This window comes from Hyperolius riggenbachi, chromosome 11 (genome assembly GCF_040937935.1).
Source record: "Hyperolius riggenbachi isolate aHypRig1 chromosome 11, aHypRig1.pri, whole genome shotgun sequence".
NCBI classification, from domain to species: domain Eukaryota; kingdom Metazoa; phylum Chordata; class Amphibia; order Anura; family Hyperoliidae; genus Hyperolius; species Hyperolius riggenbachi.
In genome coordinates this window covers 216,421,006-216,442,176 of record NC_090656.1, presented here as the reverse complement: position 1 = coordinate 216,442,176, position 21,171 = coordinate 216,421,006, and the positions used below count along the sequence as shown (strand labels likewise).

At 43.2% G+C, this 21,171-nt stretch overlaps 1 protein-coding gene across 5 annotated transcripts in view; it reads right to left on the bottom strand.

Annotated features, from left to right (window-relative positions):
* Positions 1-21,171, bottom strand: part of NELL1 (neural EGFL like 1) — a 1,178,134-nt gene that overhangs the window by 730,767 nt on the left and 426,196 nt on the right. For all 5 annotated transcript variants that reach the window (XM_068260436.1, XM_068260433.1, XM_068260432.1 and 2 more), the window contains 3 exons: positions 16,988-17,122; positions 13,208-13,310; positions 3,831-3,904 (listed from right to left, as the gene is read on the bottom strand). In XM_068260436.1, the coding sequence (XP_068116537.1) occupies positions 3,831-3,904; positions 13,208-13,310; positions 16,988-17,122 (312 nt within the window). The remainder of the gene's footprint in view (positions 1-3,830; positions 3,905-13,207; positions 13,311-16,987; positions 17,123-21,171) is intronic.

Here is a 21,171-nt window from a genome sequence, read left to right as displayed (position 1 = left end):
CCAATTGGTGTTAGGCGATCATAAGATGGTTAAACAATACCAGTTGCCTGGCAGCCCTGCTCATCTATTTGGCTGCAGTAGTGTCTGAATCGCACTCAAAACAAGCATACAGCTAAACTTGTCAGATCTGACAATAATGTCAGAAACATCTGATCTGCATATCTTTGTTCAGGGTCCATGGCTAAAAGTTTTAGAGGAAGAGGATCAGCAATGCTGCCAGGCAATGTGCATTGCTTAAAATAAATATGGCAGCCTTCATATAACTCTCCCTTCAGGTGTCCCTTAAGCAAGGGACATGGTGCAGACAGTGACAGACTCCTAGCCAAGCAGTGTGCACAGCTCTATGGAGGTGTGTGTGTGTGTGGGGGGGGGGGGGGGGGGGGTGCAGGTAGCCTGCCCCGATATACACTGTACTGCCGGCAGTACGAGTATATCGGAAGAGAAGTATTGCAGCAGAAGGAGCAAAGTCCCCCTGGCAGGATTAGAATAGATCAGGAGAGGAGTACTGCAGCAGAGTCCTCCGGCAGTACAGAGTATATGAGCGTCCTCCGGCAGTACAGAGTATATGAGCAGAGGAGTATTGCAGCAGATTCCTTCGGCAGTACAGACTATATGAGCAGGGGAGTACTGCAGAGGAGTCCTCCGGCAGCACACAGTATATGAGCAGAGGAGTACTGCAGTAGAGTCATCCGGCAGTACAGAGTATATGAGCAGAGCAGTATTGCAGCAGAGTCCTCCGGCAGTACAGAGTATATGAGCAGAGCAGTATTGGAGCAGAGTCCTCCAGCAGTACAGAGTATATGAGCAGAGCAGTATTACAGCAGAGTCCTCCGGCAGTACACAGTATATCAGGAGAGGAGTACTGCAGCAGAGTCCTCCGGCAGCACACAGTATATGAGCAGAGGAGTACTGCAGTAGAGTCTTTCGGCAGTACAGAGTATATGAGCAGAGCAGTATTACAGCAGAGTCCTCCGGCAGCACAGAGTATATGAGCAGAGCAGTATTACAGCAGAGTCCTCCGGCAGCACAGAGTATATGAGCAGAGCAGTATTACAGCAGTGTCCTCCGGCAGCACACAGTATATGAGCAGAGGAGTACTGGAGCAGAGTCCTCCGGCAATACAGAGTATATGAGCAGAGGAGTATTGGAGCAGAGTCCTCCGGTAGTGCAGAGTATATGAGCAGAGCAGTATTGCAGCAGAGTCCTCCGGCAGCACACAGTATATGAGCAGAGGAGTATTGGAGCAGAGTCCTCCGGCAATACAGAGTATATGAGCAGAGGAGTATTGGAGCAGAGTCCTCCGGTAGTGCAGAGTATATGAGCAGAGCAGTATTGCAGCAGAGTCCTCCGGCAGCACACAGTATATGAGCAGAGGAGTACTGGAGCAGAGTCCTCCGGCAGTACAGAGTATATGAGCCGAGAAGTAGTATTGCAGCAGAGCCCTCCGGCAGTACAGAGTATATGAGCAGAGCAGTATTGGAGCAGAGTCCTCCGGCAGTACAGAGTATATGAGCAGAGGAGTATTGGAGCAGAGTCCTCCGGCAGTACACAGTATATCAGGAGAGGAGTACTGCAGCAGAGTCCTCCAGCAGTACAGAGTATATGAGCAGAGCAGTATTGGAGCAGAGTCCTCCAGCAGCACAGAGTATATGAGCAGAGCAGTATTACAGCAGTGTCCTCCGGCAGCACACAGTATATGAGCAGAGGAGTACTGCAGCAGAGTCCTCCGGCAGTACAGAGTATATGAGCAGAGCAGTATTACAGCAGAGTCCTCCGGCAGCACAGAGTATATGAGCAGAGAAGTACTGTAGCAGAGTCCTCCGGCAGTACAGAGTATATCAGGAGAGGAGTACTGCAGCAGAGTCCTCCGGCAGCACAGAGTATATGAGCAGAGCAGTATTACAGCAGAGTCCTCCGGCAGCACAGAGTATATGAGCAGAGCAGTATTACAGCAGAGTCCTCCGGCAGCACAGAGTATATGAGCAGAGGAGTACTGCAGTAGAGTCTTTCGGCAGTACAGAGTATATGAGCAGAGCAGTATTGCAGCAGAGTCCTCCGGCAGCACACAGTATATGAGCAGAGGAGTACTGGAGCAGAGTCCTCCGGCAATACAGAGTATATGAGCAGAGGAGTATTGGAGCAGAGTCCTCCGGTAGTGCAGAGTATATGAGCAGAGCAGTATTGCAGCAGAGTCCTCCGGCAGCACACAGTATATGAGCAGAGGAGTATTGGAGCAGAGTCCTCCGGCAATACAGAGTATATGAGCAGAGGAGTATTGGAGCAGAGTCCCCCGGTAGTGCAGAGTATATGAGCAGAGCAGTATTGCAGCAGAGTCCTCCGGCAGCACACAGTATATGAGCAGAGGAGTACTGGAGCAGAGTCCTCCGGCAGTACAGAGTATATGAGCCGAGAAGTAGTATTGCAGCAGAGCCCTCCGGCAGTACAGAGTATATGAGCAGAGCAGTATTGGAGCAGAGCCCTCCGGCAGTACAGAGTATATGAGCAGAGGAGTATTGGAGCAGAGTCCTCCGGCAGTACAGAGTATATGAGCAGAGGAGTATTGGAGCAGAGTCCTCCGGCAGTACACAGTATATCAGGAGAGGAGTACTGCAGCAGAGCCCTCCGGCAGTACAAAATATATGAGCAGAGCAGTATTGGAGCAGAGTCCTCCAGCAGCACAGAGTATATGAGCAGAGGAGTATTGGAGCAGAGTCCTCCGGCAGTACACAGTATATCAGGAGAGGAGTACTGCAGCAGAGTCCTCCGGCAGTACAGAGTATATGAGCAGAGCAGTATTGGAGCAGAGTCCTCCAGCAGCACAGAGTATATGAGCAGAGCAGTATTACAGCAGTGTCCTCCGGCAGCACACAGTATATGAGCAGAGGAGTACTGCAGCAGAGTCCTCCGGCAGTACAGAGTATATGAGCAGAGCAGTATTACAGCAGAGTCCTCCGGCAGCACAGAGTATATGAGCAGAGAAGTACTGTAGCAGAGTCCTCCGGCAGTACAGAGTATATCAGGAGAGGAGTACTGCAGCAGAGTCCTCCGGCAGCACAGAGTATATGAGCAGAGCAGTATTACAGCAGAGTCCTCCGGCAGCACAGAGTATATGAGCAGAGCAGTATTACAGCAGAGTCCTCCGGCAGCACAGAGTATATGAGCAGAGCAGTATTACAGCAGAGTCCTCCGGCAGCACAGAGTATATGAGCAGAGCAGTATTGGAGCAGAGTCCTCCGGCAGCACAGAGTATATGAGCAGAGCAGTATTACAGCAGAGTCCTCCGGCAGCACAGAGTATATGAGCAGAGCAGTATTACAGCAGAGTCCTCCGGCAGCACAGAGTATATGAGCAGAGCAGTATTACAGCAGAGTCCTCCGGCAGTACACAGCAGAGATGATGTTCTGTCAGTGTTGCAGAGGTTTACGCTGGCAGCTTTTCAGTAATGACATTCATACATTCCCTGCTTGCTCCCCGTGGCCCAGATCTCAGAATACATGATGACAATGTGTTATAATAATACATGACGAGATTGTGGAGGAATCCTGCTGAAAAGTCATTTGAACTCAAGCTGGTATTTCACGTGAATATAAATCTGGAATCGACCTTGATCTCAGCCACACGTATCAAAGCAAAGCAATTTCCTGGCTTAATACAAATCTGTACAAAAAAACTACAGACAAAAGACCTGCAGACCTGGGCAGAGGCGGGCGAATGACTGACAAGCAGCCCTGAGTCTTTCCACACTGATAATAAGTGTCTAACATTCTGGCAGATGGAATAATGCAAACTCAAAAGAGACAAAAAGAAAAAAAGAAACTGGCAAAACTTACTTTGCACTCCCGGCAGCCCGTCGTCAAGATCCTTTGACCTTCTGCCAACACCTTTCCACCGTACACGCATTTGGCTGCAAAACGAGGGGGGAAAAATATTAAGATCACTCAGAATAAAGAGCTTGCAGCTGCAGTTTATCTGAATTCAGGAACTCTTTGAAGGACCACTATCACGGAAATCATAAACATTTTAAATAATGTAAACACATACAAATAAAAAGTAAGTTTCTCCCAGAGTAAAATGAGACATAAATGACTTTTCTCCTATGTTGCTGTCACTTACAGTAGGTAGTAGAAATCTGACAGAACCGACAGGTTTTGGACTAGCCCAGCTCCTTTTGGGGGATTCTCAGGGTTTTCTTTATTTAAAAAAAAAAAAAAGCAAGGAGTTTTGAATCAGGATGATGCCATTTATTGGCTAACTTAGAGATGAATAAACAGTGAGCTTTCGGCTTATAAAAAGCCTTCGTCAGACTTGGTTCCTGACAAAAACTGAAAAACACAGCTTATAGCTTATATACACTGACATACAGAGGAGAAACATTCTTTAGTAAACATACATGTAATTAGATGACTTAACTGTTACTCAGGAGGCATTCCCAGGCATCCTGGCTAAATTGATAAGATCAACAGTTCCCTCAACATAACATAAAGCAGACTCTGGTGATGGGGAGACATCGTAAATTCCGAGTTCAAATTGTAACTGGGCTGGTTACATGCACCATTAAAGGAATACTGTAGGGGAGTTGGGGAAAATGAGTTGAAGTTACCCAGGGCTTCTAATGGTCCCCCGCAGACATCCTGTGCCCGCACAGCCACTCACTGATGCTCTGGCCCCGCCTCCAGTTCACTTCTGGAATTTCAGACTTTAAAGTCTGAAAACCACTGCATTGCCATGTCCTCGGTCCCGCTGATGTCGCCAGGAGCGTACTGCACAGGGCCAGTATGGTCTGTGCCTGCGTAGTACGCTCCTGGTGACATCAGCGGGAGCGAGGACACGGCAACGCAGGCGCAGTGGTTTTCAGACTTTAAAGTCTGAAATTCCAGAAGTGAACTGGAGGCGGGGCCGGAGCATCGGTGAGTGGCTGCGCGGGTACAGGATGTCTGCGGGGGACCATTAGAAGCCCTGGGTAAGTTCAACTCATTTTCCCCCGACCCCCCCTACAGTATCCCTTTAAATTCTAAGCTAAAGAGAATTGTGGCATTTAAAACCAGCACATGAAAGCAAATAAACTGAATAGTGACAGTAAACACCATCTTACCAGCATATTACACAAAAAATGAATGAAAAGAGAAAAAATAATAAAAATAATTTTTGGCATTTTTTTTTTAAGAGTTTTTATTGATTTTCCAAAAATCAAACAGTACATAAAAAGAAAAAGAATTTCCAGCAAAGAGTACATAATTATATAGGGATACATATGCATATAACAGTCAGATCTCACAGCAGCTATATGATGTACTATGAATACCCATCTGAACATAACTGTCTCTAATGATTTTAGATCCATTGTAAATCTTGAATAGCCACATTAATGTCAAGATTGGTAATTGTGGTTTCCGAAGCATTGACCCACTTGGACCATACTCTATCGAATTTTTTAAATTGGTTCCTTGACTGATAGGTGATCTTATATAATGGGAGTACAGAATTTACCAGTTTTTTCCAGTCTCTTATGGACGGGACTGTGGGTAGTTTCCATTTCAGGGAAATGGCTTTCCTGGCATAAAAAAGAAGGATTCTAGTGAGGGTCGATTGATTTTTGCTACGGATGTCTCCCACAGTTTTCAACAAGCACAACTGCAGATCTAGAGCTACCGGTAAGAAAGACCCATCGTGCCAGCACAAGAAGTTAGAGTCCTTGTTGAAACCATCTTCCACAGTTTTGAACCAATGTAGAAACTTTGTTTCTTGTGTTAGTCTCATGTTTTCCGATTTGAAGCCACCCATTAATACAGTTCTTTATTTTCAAAGACACTTAGTGAATGGCAGCTGCTCTGCCCAACTGCCCCAAAATAGTGTGCAAACAGGTGGTGGGGGGGAGGGGGGCGGGTTGGTCTGCATCTTTATATAAATCCTTTTCAGGGATTGTCTCTTTAGAAATAATAAAGGCCATGCGGAGGATTCCTCATGAAGAGATGGACTAGTCCAAAACCTGTCGGTTCTGTCAGATTTGTCCTGCTTACTGTAAGCGACAGCAAAATAGGAGAAAATAGGAGAAAAGTAATTTATGGCACATTTTATGCTGCAGGAAACATACTTCGTATTTGTATGTGTTTACATGAATCCAACATTTTACGATTTTTACAATAGTGGTCCTTTAAGAGAAACTTTACCGATAGGGGGCAGAGGAGAGATAAATCAACACATTGCTAAATGAGAAGGTAAAAAAAGATCAAGAAACGATTGACATTTGCCGCGTTTTTTTGTTAATGGTGTTTGATCCACCGTGAATCTGCAGGTCAAAGTCTTTATTGCTTGCAGTCAAAGAAAAAAAAAAAAAGCACCAACTTTTATTATTATCTATACAAATACCCAATACACAAAACTTCTCCTAAATGACTTATTTATCACCTAATTGATAACAATGACCTTTCAGCACATATACAAGCAGAATAATCACTTAAAGTAAGTTGTTCCTGATTAAAGAGGAACTCCAGCCTAAACAAACACACTGTCATTAAGTTACATTAGTTACGTTAATTAAAATAGATGGGTAATAGAATCTCTTACCCACACGGTTTTAAAAGAACAGGCAAATGTTTGATTTCATGATGGCAGCCATCTTTTTGGTTGAAAGGAGGTGACAGGGAGCATGAGACACAGTTCCAACTGTCCTGTGTGCTGATCACCCCTCCCAGTTGCTAGGCAATGTGAATAACAACATAGGAAATCCCATCATGCTCTGCACAGCATCAGGGAAAAAAAGCCCGGGCTTTTTTTCTTTGATGGGTGGAGCTTAGCTAAAGATGCTGCTAAAAATGATGCTTTGGTAAGAAAAACAAAGTTCTGATGCTGTGAAACTTAAAAAAAAACACCAAGCCTTTTCAGTTCTGCTGAGTACATTTTTAGTCTTGAGGTTCACTTTAACTTCATTTCAATATTACTTTTCTTGCCTTCATTATATTATATTTTGCTTTTTTGGGAGCTTAAAGCGGAATATAACCCTGCATTTCAACTTTGCTCTAAAACATTATTTACAGTATATTATATGCAACCAGCATTTTTTTTTAATAGACCAGCATTGGAAGGGTTACACAGGGCTTTAAAGTTCCTGGAGATTTCTGCAGACGCATCAGAAGCTGAAATAGATACATTTTGTTTACATAAATGTATCTAAGTGTTGAATGTTACACACTTTGGCTGTCCTACAGCTCAGTCAGAGAGATGAGTCACATTCAACACTTAGATACAATGATACAATTATGTAAACAAAATGTATCTATTTCAGCTTCGGATGCGTCTGCAGAAATCTCCAGGAACTTTAAAGCCCTGTGTAACCCTTCTAATGCTGGTCTAGTAAAAAAAAAATGCTGGTTGCATATAATATACTGTAAATAATGTTTTAGAGCAAAGTTGAAATGCAGGGTTATATTCTGCTTTAAAAATGTAACACAAATAAGGTGAAAACAGAGGAAAACGGGTGAAAAAGCTTTGTGAATCATACTCAATGTGATAGGCTAAAAGGGTACATAGGGAGATATTGCTTGCTTGGCAGTTGGAAACAGCCATTATTTCCCACAATACAATGGGGTGCACAGACCGGAAACTGTTCGGGCCATGGCATCACACTGTGGGAGGGGTGTCATCACAATACAGATGGAAAAGAAAAGGAAAAGATTTCTTGTGGCAAAGGGGGTATCAGCTACTCTATTCCCGGAAAAGGTAAAGGTTTCTTGTGGGAGAGGGGGTGGGATGAAGTTCAGTCCTTTCAATCTTTAGAAAACAAGTCCTTCACCTTAAAGAGAACCAGAGATCCTGTAAAGAAAAGAAGTTATACATACTTGGGGCTTCCTCCAGCCCCATAAGTGCTGATCGATCCCACGCTGCCGTCCAGCGCTGCCCGCAGCTATGAGAACCGGGACCCCGCTCTGCCGCCAGTCAGAACCAGTCTAGCGTAGCAGAGGTGTGCTCTTTGCGTATCTCTGCAGCAGTGTATGGAGAGATACGTAGAGGGCGCACTTCTCCTGCGTAGCCCGGCTCCGATGACGTCACTGACGGGAGCCGGTTCTCGTAGTTGCGGGCAGCGCTGGACGGCAGCGTGGGATTGATCAGCGCGTATGGGGCTGGAGGAAGCCCCAGGTAGGTATAACTTCTTTTCTTTACAGGATCTCTGGTTCCCTTTGACTCCAAAACATGATAAACCCACCAGATACCCAGGTGTGTGTGTGTGTTGGCAGAACTGGGACTGGGGGGAATGGTGGGGACATGGGACAAGGACTATTAACCTTCCCTTCCTCTGATACATTGGACTATCCTTTAGGTCAGGTGTTTTTGTATCTACACTTGTTATGGGTGTGAAGATTATGATGGCCACACTTGTTTTACGACCCTTGTGAGATGGACCTCCAGGCTGTGATGGACACCAAGGGGAGGCAAGGGAAGAAGTGTGAACATTTGGAAGGGGGAATCAAAGTTTTGCTGGGGGGGGGGGCCATGAATTGCAGTTACGTCACTGCAGGTACCCCAACGGTTTTGTGGCAGTTAGATAATATGGTTCGTATCAATGTTGCTTACGTAATGTGAGCCCATCATTCAGTGGGTTATAGATGAATCCAGGATCTACTCGCTTATAAGTGAAGCACTTGATTTATTATTTTTAATTAGTCAATATCCTATAAAAACACTACACCCCACTGGGGCCCTAGACTATGTACAACAATATGCAGAGGTAATCAACAAACGTATAATAACACTTGGAGAGATGGTATATCCAAGACCTGCGTAACCGCAATCAGCAAAGAAACATATACAGTGTGTTCTACAAATGATTACTGTAATATGGGTGCCTCTAGAAACTGTGCACTAGTTCAGTATGTGGCTACCATAACTAAAACCCTTGTTGCTGCTAAATGGTGATCTCCTAATCTATCCTTTGAACAATTTTTACAAAAAATTATTAACGTGATGAGGGAAAAAATAAATGTAATACTGAAAGACTCCCTACTGATTTGCAAATTGATTTGCACTGGAGTCAGGAGAAGTACAGGGGGGTGTCAGGGGCTAATGGTAGGCTTAAAGAGGAACTCCAGTAAAAAAAATGTAATAAAGAGAGAGAGAGCGCAAAAAATAGGAGAGAGAGAGAGAGAGAGAGATAGAGGGAGAGACAGAAGGGGAAAGAGAGAGAGAAGGGGTGGGGGAGAGAGGGAATGAGAGAGGGAGAGAGAGAGAGAGAGAGAGAGAAAGAGAGAGAGAGAGAGAGGGGGAGAGAAGAGGAGAGAGAAGAGGGGAGTGAGAGGGAGGGAGGGTGAGGGAGAGAGAGAGAGAGAGAGAGAGAGAGAGAGAGAGAGAGAGAGAGAGAGAGAGAGAGAAAAGAAAGAAAGAAAGAGAGAGAGAGAGAGAGAGAGAAAAGAGGAGAAAGACAGCAGAAGGAGAACAACATCAGGAATCCCATCATGCTTTGCACAGCATCAGGGGAAAAATGCCCGGGCAGTTTTCTTCTGTGCAGCTAAAAATGAGGCTTGGCTGTGAAACTGTTAAAGAAACACCAAGACTTTTCAGTGCTGCTGAGTAGATTTTTCGTCTAGAGGTTCACTTTAATGTCAGACATAGATGGTGGGGGTTAGTGTTAGACGTGAGGGGTCTTAAAGTTAGACATAGATGGAGGAGGGGTAATGTTAGGCATAGGTAGGGGTGGTTAATATTAGACATAGATGGGGGGATAGTTTTAGATGTAGGGGGTGGGAGGTGTTAGTGTTAGGCATAGATGGGCGGGTTCATGTTAGGCATAGGTAGGGGCTTAATGTTAGGTATGGATTTGGGGCGAGTGTTAGACCTAGGTGGAGGGTGTATTAAGGTTAGGCATAGATTGGTGGGGTTCATGTTAGGCGTAGGTAGGGGTGGTTAATGTTTGGCTTAGATGGGGAGTTTCATGTTAGGCGTAGGTATGGGTGATTAATGTTAGGCATAGATGGGCAGGTTCATGTTAGGCGTAGGTAGGGGTGGTTAATGTTAGGCATAGATGGGCAGGTTCATGTTAGGTGTAGGTGGGGTGGTTAAGGTTAGGCATAGATGGGGAGGTTCATGTTAGGCGTAGGTAGGGGTGGTTCACCTTAGGCATATATGGGGGGTTCATGTTAGACATAGGTGGGCTGGTTAAGGTTAGGCATAGATGGGGGGTTCATGATAGGCGTTGGTAGGGGTGGTTCATGTTAGGCATAGGTAGGGTGGTTAAGGTTAGGCATAGATGGGGAGGTTCATGTTAGGCGTTGGTAGGGGTGGTTTATGTTAGGCGTAGGTAGGGGGGGTTCCCATTGGGCATAGGATGGGGGGTTCATGTTAGGCATAGGTGGGGTGGTTAAGGTTAGGCATAGACTTGGGGTCAGTGTTAGACCTAGGTGGAGGGCGTGTTAATGTTGGACATAGATTGGGCGGGAGGGGAGGTTCATGTAGGTAGGGGTGGTTAATGTTAGGATTGGGAAGTTCATGTTAGGCATAGATAGAGGGGTTAGTGCTAGGCACAAATTGAGGAAGGTTAGCGTTAGACGTAAGTTAAGGGGGATTAGTGTGAGGTGTAGGTGGGGGAGGATTTACTCTTATGGTACCCAAACACGGTACAATAAAAACGTTTGATTTCCCTGTTTTTTCGACCAAAACAGTCTAATCGAATGAAAGTTGAAAATAATCTTTTTTTTTCGATCAAGAAAAACAAACGATTATCCTATTTTTTCTATAAAAATCCGATCAGACATAACGGAAAAATCTTTATATTCGATCTAACGGAATAATCAAACTAAATTATCTAATAAAAAAAAAAAGGAAAAATTGTTCCATGTATGGGCACCTTTAGGGATAACGGAAGCCAAAGGTAGTAGAATATCGGTTATAATACATTACCAATATTCTAACTCTGGCCCAACAAATCAAGGGGGATGTACTGTATTAGAAACTCCCGCATCTGGCATAAATACAGTATCCTCCACAAGCCGTGGCTGGTAGCCAGAGCTCTTTAAAATTCCCAGGTGTGACCGACTCGAATATCATTTTCAATTCCAGCTTATATTTTTTAAAACAACTTACTTAACAGATTGTCCACACTTTAATTTTCACAGCCCATAAAGAATGGGCATTCTATACAGGGCGATTCTCATACATTCAAACAATTACTGTATCATTTTATTTGCCAGTTCAGTCATGCGGGAATGTCACGGCAAATTTAATTCTGCTTAGACGGCAGATATTTCCCGGCCAGAGAAATTCACGTTGGTATGAGAGAGAAAGAGAGAGAATAGTAAAGAGATAAGAGGAGAGCGAAAGAGAAAGAGGGAGGGAGAGAGAAGAGGAGAGAGCGAGAGAAAACAAGAGAGAGAGAGAGAGAGAGAGAGAGAGAGAGAGAGAGAGAGAGAGAGAAAAAACAAGAGAAAGAGAGAGAGAGAGAGAGAGAGAGAGAGAGAGAGAAAACAAGAGAAAGACAGAGAGAGAGAGAAAACGAGAGAGAGAGAGAGAGAGAGAGAGAGAGAGAGAGAGAGAGAGAGAGAGAGAGAAAGAACGGAAGAAAGAAAGAAAGATGGAAAGATAGAGAGAAAGAGAGAGAAGGAAAGATAGAGAGAGAAGAAGGAAAGATAGAGAGAAAGAAAGAAAGAAAAGAAGGAAAGGAGGAAAGAAAGAAAGATAGAGAGAAAGAAAGAGAGAGAGAGAGAGGTGGAGACCAGCACTTTGAGGGAACGATACATTCAATATTTTAGCTCTGTTTATTGTCAGTTGAAAGTGGATTTTAAAGGAGATCTGAAGTGAAAATATACTTATGAGATAAATAATTGTATCGGCAGAACTAATACTAGATAGAAATGTCCTGAGTTACTGATCCTTATTTTCTTTGAAAGCAAACTTGAAGTGAAGATAGACTGATAGGATAAACAACTGTATTCGTAGTCGTAGTCTTACTACTAAATAGAAATTTTCATTGTTTCCCATATTCTTATTTCAGATTTAAAGGAATACCAAGGTGAAAATAAACTGAGGAGATGAACATGTGTTTGTACAGCGCCAAGCAAACAAATAACCAGGCTGTGCTACCTTTTTTCTTTCTCTGCCAGAAAGAGTTAAAGCAGACTTTAACACCACTAATTATAATAATTTACAGCTCTGGATTCTTAACCTTTACAGTGAGGGGAAAAAAGAAGACAACCTAGTTTATGTAGGATTGGGACTTCATTCAGCTTCCACACAGAGGGATGACATCCTATTAAGCCATTAATCACTATCCTACTCAGTGGCATAGCTAAGGAGTTATGGCCCCAATGCAAATTTTAAAATGGGGGCCCCCAAGCACTCTATACATAACAATTGATACGGCGCACCAAAACCTGCCAATGGCAACTACAGTGTCAGAGGTGCAAGAAGGGGATGGGGAACAGCTTGTTAACAATTACCATTATTTAAAGTATCTATAGAAGTGATTATTATGAGCACAGGACCAATAGAAAGCTAATACTGCATTTGAGGGAGGGCCCCGATGCGGTCACTACCTCTGCACCCCCTATTGCTATGCCCCTGATCCTGCTAACACAAGTGCATGCAGAGGCACATAGAGGTTTTATGACCTCTAATTGGTTTTTGGGAGAGCTGAACACTTCTTCTGTCAAGAGTAAAAGCCAAAGGACGTATATTCATGAGAGTGTGTCTGGAGCAGCTACACCCTAGGAATAGGATCGTAATCCCTACGAATGTTATTATGCATGTACCTTAACTCATCCAATTTCTAGGCTAATTAAGTCCAGTTTGTCTAGCCTCTTCCTGTACACAAGACCTTTAATCCCTTTTATTAAATTAGAAGCCAATTTTATACCCAGTGCATACCTGTCCCATTTTGTATGTGTGGACATTTAGACAGGCACAGGAATATGCCAGCAAAACATGTCTGTTGAACTTTTTATGTATACTAAAAATGTGATTGCTTTAGTTACTGCTGCTTGGCATCAGAGAAGACTGGAGTACTAGTTAACAATAAGCTAACAAAAGTCATCTTCCAGGTCTGTATGTAATTTAGCATTTATGGTGCCATGGCATCGGCACAAGCAAGACACAATAGGGTGTGTGTTTATACAGTATGTGAGCTACAAGTTCTGAGGGTCCTTTTCTCGCACCAACCATCCACCATGATCATCTCTGATTGTAGTCTTTAGATTGAGTCAGTAACAAAAATAAAAATACTTACGTCGGCAGACTTTGCAGCACTGTCCCGTGATGTGGACAGGGAGGTGATCTGGGGAACAGTTAAGAGGCGGGCACATCATCCGCCTGCACTCCACAGCACCATTCTGGTGGAAGAAAGAAGAACGACTTGTGAAGACAATGAACGTCACACAACAAGTTTAAAGGGGAACTGAAGTAAGAGGTATACGGAGACTGCCATATTTATTTCCTTTTATTGAATACCAGTTGCCTGGCAGCTCTGCTGATCCTCTGCCTCTAATACTATTTGCCATAGCCCCTGAACAAGCATGCAGCAGATCAGGTGTTTCAGACTTTAAAGTCAGGTTTGACAAGACTAGCTGCATGCTTGTTTCTGGTGTTATTCAAATACTACAGCAGAGAAATAGACCAGCAGGGCTGCCAGGCAACTGGTATTGATTAAAAGGAAATAAATATGGCAGCCTCGGTATACCTCTTACTTCAGTTCCCCTTTAAACAAACAATCTCCTCACACCGCGTCCAGAGCTTTCAAGTGTAACTCTAGCCTGTCGTTCAGCCTACCTCTCATTCTTACCTATGAGAGCAAAGTATGGCCTGATATTAGGCAAGACCAGTCCACTTGGCAGGGCAGGTTTTGCATGAGAGAAAGCAATTATCCAAAAGGCCTGAGAGTTTCAAAGACCCAACTGTTATATGGGGGGAAACTATACACAGAATATGGGACATGGAATGGCTACACTTGTCACATATCATTTATAATTTTTGAAGTCTGTATACCAGCTCCTTACTTATTTTTAAAGAATAGCATTAAAGAGAATTTGTACTCTAAAATTCTTACAATAAAAAGCATACCATTCTATTCATTATGTTCTCCTGGGCCCCTCTGTGCTGTTTCTGCCACCCCCTGCTGCAATCCTGCCTTGTAATTGCCAGTTTTAGGCAGTGTTTACAAACAGACATGGCTGCTAACCAGCATGTGACAGGCTCAGAGAATCTCAGTCTGTGACTCATACAGAGCCTGCAGGGGGTGTGGAGAGGGTGTGTATAGCTTCTATCCTATCACAGCAGAGCAGCAGATTCCTGCTTGAGTCCAACAAAGCCAGCAAAGGAAAGACGATTAGATTAGATAACAGAGATAATACAGCCACTGTGCAACTAGGAAAGGCAGCAGTAAGACAGACCACATTACAACAGGTATAGGAACTTATAGGATAGAAGAAATAAAGCTGAAAATGTTGTTACAGAGTCACTTTAAAAAGCAATGCAAATTCACATTCAATTTTCATCATCTGTTTTACCATAAACAGAGGGAAGGGGTTGGGGTGTTTGATCCCCAAAGTTAAACAACCCTATAGGGGAGTATGAACAGTGTTTTCAGAGGGGGAGATCATCCTTCTTAAACTGGCCATATACTATTATATCACTCAAGTTTTCATTTTCAATTGATATCACAGTTGATATTATGATCGATTCTCTTGTCAGACTAAAAAACAAACATTGGGGACCTACTAGTATCTCTTGTTCGCTTTTAGCCTTTAAAGGTGTATTGGGAGGAAGGGGGTGGGGGAGGAGATACTTGCCTTAGAAGAAGAAAGCCTTTGGAACCACCGGAAGCATTACAGGTCTTTCCTGCCCCCACTTTTGCTGTGTATGGACCCCTGGAACAAATCTGACAAGAGCTTGTTGGATATGTTAGCGTGGCCATGCTCCTTGCCATGTGCCAAAGCAAGTATGACATAGAAGGCCAGAGCCATCTTGTCAAAGAGTGAGTCCATGCTTATGCGCAGACGTTAACGCGCAGTTACAAGACAGCCGTGCTCGTGCTTGAAGAGGAGCACAGCCACAAACTCTCAGAGGGTCCTGCCGGGTGGGGGCAAGGAGAACATAAGAAGCTTCCTAGGCAAGTACAGGGGCGTAGCAATAGGGGGTGCAGAGGTAGCGACTGCATCGGGGCCCTTGGGCCAGGGGGCCCCAAAGGACCCTCCCTCAACTACAGTATTAGCTCTATTTTGGTCCTGTGCTCATAATAATCACTTCTATACATGCTTTGAATAGTGGTAATCATTAACAAACTGTTCCCCATCTCCTTCCTGCACCTCTTACACTGTAGTTGCCATTGGCAGGTTTTTGGTGCGCCGTATCAATTGTTATGTATAGAGCACTAGGGGGGCCCCATTGTAAAACTTGCAACAGGGCCCACAGCTCCTTAGCTACGCCACTGGGCAAGTATCTATCTTTCGTGTTCCAATCTGCCTCATGTTTTCTTTAATATTATAACGTTGATCATAATATCAATTAAAAACAACATTGAAAGATAATTAAATAGTGTATGGCCAGCTTTAGTCTTAGATAGGGCAAGGCGGGAATTAAAACATTTAGGGACTTTGGTTTAAAGCCATAAATGCCAATGGACAGGAACTAAAGTCAAATCTTCACACACACAGCACTAGTAGCCCAAAGTATGTTATTATAACCCATTTCCTTTACTATCCAAAACTAAGTTACTATCCAAAACTAAGTTAATGGCTTTTCTAGGAGTTTGAACAAACCTCCAAACTTTTTGAGATAAGAAAGAGGGACAATCTAAGACACGCCCATGCCATACCTCTAACCACGCCCCCATCACACCCCTCAAAGAATTCAGAACCAAAATATGCAGTTTTACCATTAAGCCCACACTATTCCTTTCTATTATTACTTTTTCTTCATTTTAACATTTAAAAATAGGAAATATATCAATTTAATTGATGGGAATAAAGTTAGAGGCAGTTAAACACATTTTTCAGTAGAAAAATACATATATTAACACAGATCTGTACATCAGTCCTGAAAAAGGGACAAATAAAGAAGACAGAGGGATTTGGATTCCGTGGAAATGTCCGCATTTCCGATTGGAATTTGGAAAATGGAAAATCAAACTACTTTGGAAACCCAATTTACTGCAACTCAGTAATTTTAACCTAATCACAGAACTCGGAAGCATTGGACAAATCAGGGAATGTAGAATTTTTCTGACTGATTTTCCAATTCTTTCCCGATTTCTGTTATTTATTTTTTCTTCTGATGCAAAAATGACTCGGAAAAAGTGAAAATCAGAAATGCAGAAAAACAAAAATTGGCATTGCTGGAAATTGGAATTTCTGTGGCATCAGAAATGGGCATTTCCGAACATCCCTATTCCCAAAAAGGGACTGTCCCTCTAAAAGAGGTACACGTGGGAGCGATGGTTTGGCCTTTATCAGGAAGTTTTAAGAAAATCCTAAGTGGGGTTCAGAAAACGTAACAACTCCTGCAATGGGAAAAAATAAATCGAGTGGATTTCAGGTTTCTTGAAATATCCTGTCTGTTGTCAGGCTCTGCTCCCGCTTGGTGTTTAAATGCATAAATTCCAAAATGTCACCAAGAAGCCATTCTTCTCCCCGTAGCCTCGTTCCATTGTATGCTATCAACAGAAAGCGTTCACGGGGCGGCCGGTAATGACCCGCTCCTCTACATCTCCTGCACGAGGGTGTGAAGTGGCGGCAGCAAAGCAGTCAATAAGCTTTATGCCTGGAAACTCAGAATTTCCCAAGGCTGTAATTATGTCAAATACCACAACCGCGTTCAGGGGAAGGAAGGAAGGCTTCTATTAAGCTATTCTATGAGCACAAAAGACGGTAATTTCTTTGTGGTCTCGATACAATGGTTCGCCGCCCCGCAAAAAAGTTGGAATAGTTCAACACGGCCATTTACAGGTTTAGAGGGCAGTGGAGGCACCAGGCTGAAGACGCTCGTCCGCGAGCCGTGACTCTGGCGGGCTTACCTTGCAAGTGCAGTTTCGGCAGTGGTCGTCGTCCACCCAGGTGTCTTTGTCCCTGTAGACAACACCTTGGACTTCACACGTCTTCTCGCAATGACAGCTTTCCAACTGACTGAGACGAGACTCGGCGTAATTTAGCTGCAAAGTCAGAACACAGAAGGCATACAAGCTTATTAAACCACATAGTGAATGTATTTTCAGAAAAGGCGCTTAGTAAGAAAAAAATAAACAGATTTAATAATAGTGTGATAATCAAACTTGCCTGTTGTCTTCATTTTTTGTTTTACTTTTGTGGTTTGCAAAGTTTGGATCTTTTGTTTGAAATTTCTGTCTTTGGTATCTGGTCACAGGATGCAGGGGCGTAACTAGAGGAAAGCAGCACCTGCAGGGGGGGGGGGGGGGTCCAGAGCTGTAGGAGACCCCAACTGTTACCCTTCCCTTCTTCTGATAAAAGGGACTATACTTCAGAGCAGGTGTTTTTGTGGCTCCACATGTTATGGGTGTGAAGAGCATGATGGCCACACTTGTTGTATGACCCTTGTGAGATGGGCCCCAAGGCTGTGAAGGGCTCCGAGGGGAGGCAAAGGAAGGGGTGTGGCCATTGGGGGGGGGGGGCATCAAAGATTTATTGTGAGGGGCACATGAATTGTAGTTACGCCACTGACAGGATGTATATGTACAGTATATGTGTGTATGTACATTTGTCTTCCTCACTTTATGCAAGAATGTCCGTTGGTTCCCCTGAACGTTTGGATCTCTTTTGTTAATTTTCTTTGTATTCAGTAACAGTTCTGCAGTGTCCCATTTTACAGCTTACAGGCCGGAATTGTACATACAGGGAAATTAGTCTCTGATCCCATTAAAGGAATACTATCGATGTATGCATTTATTTTTAAATGCTGTATGTTGTAGCACACATTAGGACAAGTACTAGGAGCAATTTGATTCCTCACACAGCTGTTCCTCTCAGCTGTAAAATCCTCAGTCAGTTTTGGCCGTCAGTGTTGGATACAAAATGTATCTAATACTGACGGCTCCCAGAGGGCTAAGCCCATGTCTGCACAGGGGAGTTGCTATCAACTCCTCAGTTTATAGTTTAATTATCACCTTGCTGAAAGAATCTTATTGATATGGTGGTAAGGGGTTAAAGATTCTAGCAATGTGTGTTTATTATCTTTGCTTCTCTTGACTTATAAAGATACTAATAATGCTAATTGTAAACAGTGATCTGCCCCTCTCAGCAGCTTGTAAAGTGGATGCAGCCTGGAGTGAATCACCTCAAGCAGCAGCCAGACTGAGTGTAAACACAGACTATTGTTTATAGCTAGTTATATTCCAGCAATATTCCAGCTCATTTAGTTACCTGTTACCACCTCAGATCAGCCTATTTCTCCTCATGTCTCCTGCATGCTGTGAGTGACACAGTGAAATATATTTGTGAGCTGTGTGGCAGAGTAACCAAGCAGCTCAGGGTGACCCAAACTACTATGAGCTGTGTGAGAAATGAATTTTTAAGCAGGGATAGTGAGAGAGAGACCTGGGTGAATAAATAAAGTGCCCCTAGCACTAGTGGTAATGTGTACACTAATATACAGTATTAAAAAAAAAAGTCGTTTCAATCGATAGTACTCCTTTAATGGTGCCATCTTTTGTTTCCTCCCATCATGTGGCTGGGTGTAACGGACCTATTACAAAATTCCGCTCGTGACACCAAACCCTAACCTCCACCTTAAAGTGTAACTGTCGGGCATAAAATAAAAAAATCAATTCTTTATTTTTATCTGGTAAACAAGTAATAAGGATGCTAACCAGGCAATTCAAAAGTTAAAATCACTATTACTTTTTTGTCGATAAATGATTATTCCCCAGTTTACCGGACTCTTACTTGGTACACACAAAATTTGGAACACAAAAAGGAAGTTGCAGGGCATGCTGGGTTGTTCTTTTTTGCTTCTCTACTTCCCCCTCAGACTTAACTAATGCAGCCTGATTGGCTGAGGCCTCTCCCCCTCCTGTTTTCCCCTCCCACACCTCTGTTCCTCTCTGATTGTCCAATATTTCTCAAGCTGAGACAATGCACTTTCTATAGTGAATGGCAAGCAAATCAGGCAGGGGAGATTAAGAGAGGAAATTATATCAGGATTGGCTTCAAAACAGCCACAGTTCATTTGGGAAATGCTAAGAAGGATTTTCTCTTATTTACTGTAGAAAAATCACTTAAATCAAAACGTGGACAGTGCAATACATATGTTATGTAAGCAGAGCAAGTATTTATCTATTTATACGTGTTTGTTTTCTGAGATGGTATGGCTGACAGCTCCTCTTTAAAAGTTGTAACATCCAAAAATATAAAACTGCCTAGAAATACTGGCCCAAAAATATAAGTAAACCTTTTTTCTAAAATAGGTCGCTATGTGTCCACCAATTTTTTCCATTTACCTGGTCTGGATCCCTTTGCCTAACTGCAGGAACAATGCAGTGCCAGCAGGATTATGGGAAGGGTTTTTGTTTGTTTGTTTGTTTTTGTTTTTTACTACAGTATCAAGCTTATCTCAGCATGCAAATAACAGGAAGCATCCTATTTTGGATAAGAAGGACATTATGATCAGAAGGTAATAGAATTGAAGGTAATTTTGGCTGAAATTGGTTGAACTGTCGATCGGGCATGCTTGTGGCGGCACTAATTTGCATCTGATTTTATAATTATCGGATTGGATAGTCGATGCGCCACCAAACTGCTAGAAGTATGGCCACCTTTAATAATGGCACCAAAACAGGCTAATGTCTATAAAACGCAAAGCAGGTTACACCAGCTCTTCAATGAAAGCCACTATAAGCCTTTTTCGGTGTGAGATAGCGTTTATTGCCTCTAACACCGGGCCTGATGTCTGGAATGTATTTTTTTTTAGGGGAACCGACATCTTCGCGAACACTGAGGAAGACAAACGCAGAAACTCCCACTTCCTGTAACCAGATTCCAAAGTCAGAGATTTCAAACCGGAATCAAAAAGCCTAAAAATCCCAGACAAATAAATGAAACAGACGGAATGTGCATCACTCATATCTTTACGCGATTTTATGAAGCACATTTTTGCATTTTTTTTCTGATTACAACAACAAATCTCTCTTATAATGTGTGGTCTGATTCCCCTCATTTATCTTAACCATCATTACCATTCTTCTCTGGTAATTTATACATTAACCTGTATCCAGGCTGACTAATTTATTCAGCCAAGCAGATAACATATGCAGACTCCCTTGTTCAAATGACAAGTTCTTTGTCTAACAGTTTAATGCAACCACCCACTTAGCTGCAGGTAGAATATGGACTGTTAACTGTCTTTGCTTTTGGTTGAGAAGCCGTATTGGTTAAAGGAGCTCTGCCGCGAAAAATCTCAAAATGTAAAATAAATGTACACAAAAAACAAGTAAGTTTCTTCCAGGGTAAAATGAGCCATACATTACTTTTCTCCTATGTTGTTGTAAGTAGTACAGTAAGTAGTAGAAATCTGACAGACATTTTCCTCTTCACAAACACGCTCCCATTGACTTGCATTACAATCGTGTCAAAATTGCAGAGATTAAAGTCTAGAATTCTGTTTGGTATGGGATACTACCAGAAGCCAGGTTTAAAGTGGACCTGCCTAATTCCCCCTAAAACTGCCATATTTATTTCCTTTTAAGCAATACCAGTTACCTGGCTGTCCTGCTGATCCTCTGCCTCTAAAACTTTTAGCCATAACCCCTGAACAAGCATGCAGCAGGTGTTTGATAATATTGTCAGATCTGACAAGATTAGCTGCATGCTTGTTTCTGGTGTTATTCAGATACTACTGCAGCCAAATAGATCATGAGGGCTGCCAGGCAATTGGTATTTTTTAAAAGGAAATAAATATGTCTCCACATTCTTCTCACTTCAGTTGCCCTTTTCCATCTTGGGAGGGGGGAGGGGGGGTGTATGTCAGGGTGGACTGCTAGGAAACTATTTAGGGCTGGGAAGAGAGAGAGAGAGAGAGCATTTAAAAAAAAGAGTACTCTTAAAATCTTAAAAAAAACCCTGATGCTACAAACTCCCACCGAAACTCACTTCCGGTATTTGTGACTAAGTCACTGCGCCTGCGCAGCCCTGGCCGCACGCATCCTTGCTTCCGCTGACGTCACCGGGAGCTTCCTGCGCAGGCCGGAGC